The sequence below is a fragment of the Hippocampus zosterae genome, unplaced genomic scaffold (assembly GCF_025434085.1).
Source record: "Hippocampus zosterae strain Florida unplaced genomic scaffold, ASM2543408v3 HiC_scaffold_260, whole genome shotgun sequence".
In the NCBI taxonomy this organism is placed as follows: Eukaryota; Metazoa; Chordata; class Actinopteri; order Syngnathiformes; family Syngnathidae; genus Hippocampus; species Hippocampus zosterae.
This window is the reverse complement of record NW_026262835.1, coordinates 5,163-10,270: the sequence shown is the minus strand read 5'-3', so window position 1 is coordinate 10,270 and position 5,108 is coordinate 5,163. Positions and strand designations below refer to the sequence as shown.

Below are 5,108 nucleotides of genomic sequence, written 5' to 3'. Positions count from 1 at the left end.
TGACAAGGAGGAGGAGACTTCTGATGAGGAGGAGGCCGGTGCCGAGGAGGAGGAGACTCCTGCCGATGAGGAGGAGGCTGGTGACAAGGAGGAGGAGACTCCTGCCAATGAGGAGGAGGCCGGTGACTAGGAGGAGGAGACTCCTGCCGATGAGGAGGAGGCCGGTGCCGAGGAGGAGGAGACTCCTGCCGATGAGGAGGAGGCCAGTGACAAGGAGGAGGAGACTCCTGCCGATGAGGAGGAGGCCGGTGCCGAGGAGGAGGAGACTTCTGATGAGGAGGAGGCCGGTGCCGAGGAGGAGGAGACTCCTGCCGATGAGGAGGAGGCCGGTGACAAGGAGGAGGAGACTCCTGATGAGGCCGGTGCCGAGGAGGAGGAGACTCCTGCCGATGAGGAGGAGGCCGGTGACAAGGAGGAGGAGACTCCTGCCGATGAGGAGGAGGCCGGTGCCGAGGAGGAGGAGACTCCTGCCGATGAGGAGGAGGTCGGTGCCGAGGAGGAGGAGACTCCTGCCGATGAGGAGGAGGCCGGTGACAAGGAGGAGGAGACTCCTGCCGATGAGGAGGAGGCCAGTGACAAGGAGAAGGAGACTCCTGCCGATGAGGAGGAGGCTGGTGCCGAGGAGGAGGAGACTCCTGCCGATGAGGAGGAGGCCAGTGACAAGGAGAAGGAGACTCCTGCCGATGAGGAGGAGGCTGGTGCCGAGGAGGAGGAGACTCCTGCCGATGAGAAGGAGGCTGGTGACAAGGAGGAGGAGACTCCTGCCAATGAGGAGGAGGCCGGTGACTAGGAGGAGTCCAGTGCCAAGGAGGAGGCCGAGGAGGAGGCCCACGCTGAGGAGGAGGCCGGTGACTAGAAGGAGACCCATGTTGAGGAGGAGGCCGGTGACTAGGAGGAGTCCAGTGCCAAGGAGGAGGCCGTGGAGGAGGTCCATGCTGACTAGAAGGAGGTCCATGTTGAGGAGGAGGCCGGTGACTAGGAGGAGTCCAATGCCAAGGAGGAGGCCGATGACTAGGAGGAGGCCAATGACTAGGATGAGTCCAGTGCCAAGGAGGAGGCCGATGACTAGGAGGAGACGAGTACCGATGAGGAGGAAGCCGATGCCCATATCGAGGAGAAGACTGATGCCGATGCGGAAGACACTCCTGCCGATGAGGAGAAGGCTGGTACCAATGCGGAAGAAACTGAGGAGATGTCCAATACTGAAGAGAAGGAGCCCAGTACAGATGAGACTGCTGCTATCGAAGAGACTCCGGTCGATGAGGACACCCCTGCCGATGAAGAAAGCCCAGCCACTTAGACCAATGCAACCCCGGTCGATAAGTAGGAGACCACCGATAAGACTGCTGATGAGGAGACCCCTACCAATGAGGAGACCCCCGGCTCCGACGATGAGACCGACGAGACCAATGCCGACAAGGACATTTCTGATGGCAGCACTAGCCCTGACAGCTAGCAATCTCCTGTGAACGATTAGACAAGCACTGCCTCGGCAACACCCGTCTAAGTATAAGTTTCAGAACCCCTATACGAATCAGCCTCTACCGGAATCCACCATTCCTGATGAATCTTATTATTTGCAAATGTAAAAATCAATTCTCCTTAGGGACGCCGACTACCGATTGATCGACCCCCAGAAGCTGATCAACATCAACCTCGGCGTTCTTGGACATGTTGACTCCGGGAAGACTAGTCTCTGCCAGGCCCTGACCCAGGTGCAGTCCACCGCCTGCCACGACAAAAGCCCGCAGTCGAAGTAACGTGGCATCACCCTTGACCTCGGCTTTTCTGCCGTATACGCTCATCGACCGCTGGAGTGGCCTGACGATCGGCCTCTGGTCCAGCTCACTCTCGTGGACTGCCCGGGCCATGCCTCTCTGATAAGGACCGTGGTGGGAGGCGCACAGATCATCGACGCCGTGGTGCTGGTGATCGATGTCACCAAAGGCATCCAGACTCAGACCGGCTAGTGCCTGGCCATCGCGTAGCTACTGGTGCCGAAGCTGGTGGTCCTGCTCAACAAAGTGGACTTGATCCCCGAGTAAGAGCGATAGAAGGCGTTGGCCCGCAAGGTAGAGATGCTGCGCAAGAATGTGTTTAGCAAGACCCGCTTTGGCCCTGACATCCCCTTCGTGCCCTTTTCGGCAGTCAGCAAGGACTTGGCCGAGCGGTACTGCGAAGGCCTCGCGGGGGCAGTGCTAGGGTCGCTGCAGCTGCCGCGAAGGAAGCCGTTCGGACCGATGATGCTGCTCGCAGACCACTGCTTCATGCTCAAGGGCAAGGGCTGCGTTTTCACAGGGACTGTCACCCAGGGCCAGCTTCGGGTCAATGACGAAGTGGAGATTCCTGAGCACTCGCAGAAGCGGAAGGTCAAGTCGTTGCAGGTGTTCCATCGGGGGGTGGATTGGGTCGGCCAGGGCGACAGGGTGGCCATGATGACTCAGGCGCTGGAGGGGGACAAGCCTGAGCGGACAGTCCTCTGCACGCCGGGCTTGCTGGCCCGCTTCGAGTCTGCGGTCATTGAGCTCAACAAAATTGGCTACTTCAAGCTGCCGATCAAGACCAAGGGACAGTTCCACATCATCAGCGGGCACCAAACCGTCATGGCCAGCTGCAGACTGTTTTCTGCCAGGCTCGAGCCTGACGAGGCAGCCAGGCTGGCCCGGTTGCGACGCAGCACCCAGGTCTTTGGGGCCGAATAGGAGAAAGAGGCTTTCGACTACGAGTTTGACTTCAAAAGGGAGTACGAGGTCCTCGACTCGATCGAGGAGGCGCAGGCTGACCACACCGTCTTCGCCAGGCTCAAATTCGAGAGGCCTGTCCTGGGCAATGTCGGGACCTTCCTTCTCGGATCGAAACTAGACCTTGACGAGGCTACCAAAGCCTGTCGGCTTGCGTTCCACGGACATGTCTTACACATAGAAAAGGTGCAGGCCGAGCTGAAACTGTTCAAGTGGAAGGAAAAGCGAGGAGTGCTGGACCGGCAGGTAGACGAGCAGACGCTGATCGTGAAGGACATGTTCGCCAAGGAGGCAGACCTGCACCGACTGACCGGACAGGGAGTGCGGCTGGAGAACGGGCAGCGAGGGGTGGTGGTGGGCCCATTTGGCAAGAGCGGCAAGCTAAAAGTGCGGCTGGACTCGGCGTTCGCGGGCGAGGACTGCGAGGTGGTGTACCAGTTCCGCAAATATTACAAGTGAGCCTCTAGTATTTGTGAGGCATGATAATTTATTGCTGAATGTCCCTCAAGTACCAGGTCTGGTTCGACTTTGATTCCGGGCGGTACTACTCCCAGCATAAGGACACTGGCCGAAGGCAGGTTGTCCGCAGGAATGGCCAGCCCGTCCCGCTCTTTGTCCCTGGCGTTTCTGGACAGGCAGGCCCCCTCGTGCGAGAGGCCGGAGGTGTCGATCCCTTCTCGCAGTCGATCTCCGCCTACTCCAGCAGTCTGCGGAGCTGCAGCGCGAAGGGCCACGACAGCCGGATGCGCAGCCAGCAGCGGCTGGAGCAGCCGCAGAGGGGAGACGAGGGTCTAATGAACCTGGCCAGTTTGGAGTACAGCCTGAGCCAGGAGCGGGCCAGCCAGGGCCAGCTGCCGCGCAAGTTCATCAACATGAAGGTGGTGCAGAGGCCGGTCGTGCGGCAGGACATGGCAGCCATCCGAGAGATGTTCCTGCGGGACAAGCGGACGCACGAACTGCTGCACGGGGGGTTCAAGGACCGAGAGGAGACGTTCCTGAAGAAGCGCCGGGAGCGGGCACTGGCCAAGAAGCTGTTCGAAGACCAGATGCTGGCGCGGGCGAGCAGGCAGGAGTCACGGGTCTATGAGTGATCTGGGTCATTTGGCCTTCTGGATCTCCTTCTGCTCCTGGACCTTCTCGACCCGCTCGAGCTTGTGCTGAGACTTGATGCCCAGCTTGCCGTCCGACTCGCGCTTGCGGAGGGCCGCGTCGCTGTTGTACTTGGTCTTGTAGGCGTTCGCCACGGTGTCCAGGTCCGCCTGGTCCTCCTTGCGCACGCCTGTCAGAGCCACGCAGGAGGCGGTCTTGCGGTGCACCAGCTTTCCCAGCTCGGCCTTCGAGCGCACGATGCAGTAGGCCACGCCCATCTTGGCGCAGAGCTGGGGCAGCCAGAGCACCAGCTCGACGGGGTCCACGTCCCCGGCGATGGCGACAAGCTTGGCCTTCCCGGACTCGACCAGGTAGGTGACCCGGTTGAGCCCGAACTCGAGCTGCTGCTCGGGCTTGGCCTTCTTCTCAGCAGCCCGGGTGATGCGGTCCGCCTTGGACTCGGTCTTGTACTTGTTGAGCAGCTTGAACAGGAAGTTGTGCTGGGCCGCCTCCAGGTGGCTCCGGAACTGGTTGATCGGCCCCGGCACCTTCAGCCGGCTCATCAGCACCCGCTTCTGCCGCTGGATGGTGATGTACTTCGGCCACCTCACGTAGCGAGTCAGGTCCCTCTTCGGGCGCACGTCCCCGCCGGGGCCCAGGTTCCTTGGCCTGCTCTCGAACAGGGGGTTGGTCTTCTTGGGGGCCCGCTTTCCCTTGGTCTTCTGCACCATCAACAAATTATCAATACCCCCCTCCCATGGATTGCTGCACATTCGGCCCTCGTCGCAAGTTCTCTCGCAGGGACGGGCAGGCCCAGCTGCTCGCGGGGCTGCGGGCGCTGCCCTCCCGCACGCTGGTCGAAATCGACCCGCGGGCAGCCGTGCAGCGACTGGCCCGGCTGCCGGACCCCCTGCAGGGCAGCAGTGAGCCCGCTGACTCCCTCGCGAGAGTAAAGTCCTGTAGATACTCTCGGCTGGGCGGCTGAAGGCCAACGTAATTGATTGATTGATTCATGGTGAAAGAGGAAACCATCCAGAAAGTTCTGCAGGGCACGCTCGACTTCGAGGCCAGCAAGGTGTCCGGCCCGGCCTACCTCGAGATGCTGACGGAAAACCTGCCGATGCTGGTGAGCCTTCCGGCAGGGCAGCGCGAGGCAGTCCGCAAGTGTTTCTAGAACAAGCCGGGACTGTCGGCCCTCTACCCCTAGAACTTCACGGTGTTCCTGCAGCTGTACTGCGGACTGTTCGAGCTGCCGCCCTACGCGGAGAAGTAGCCGGA

The 5,108-nt window shown here is 60.9% G+C and overlaps 2 protein-coding genes across 2 annotated transcripts; one reads left to right on the top strand and one right to left on the bottom strand.

The window, feature by feature from the left end:
• Positions 1 to 1,172: 1,172 nt before the first annotated feature.
• On the top strand, positions 1,173 to 3,200 carry LOC127594787 (selenocysteine-specific elongation factor-like). Its single transcript, XM_052056551.1, is given in 3 exon segments — positions 1,173 to 1,255; positions 1,607 to 2,606; positions 2,703 to 3,200. Coding segments are annotated over 3 exon segments (1,581 nt in total).
• Positions 3,201 to 3,838: 638 nt separating this feature from the next.
• On the bottom strand, positions 3,839 to 4,561 carry LOC127594786 (60S ribosomal protein L7a-like). The gene has a single exon (XM_052056550.1). The coding sequence runs from the start codon at positions 4,559 to 4,561 to the stop codon at positions 3,839 to 3,841; it is 723 nt and encodes a 240-aa protein (XP_051912510.1).
• Positions 4,562 to 5,108: the final 547 nt, after the last annotated feature.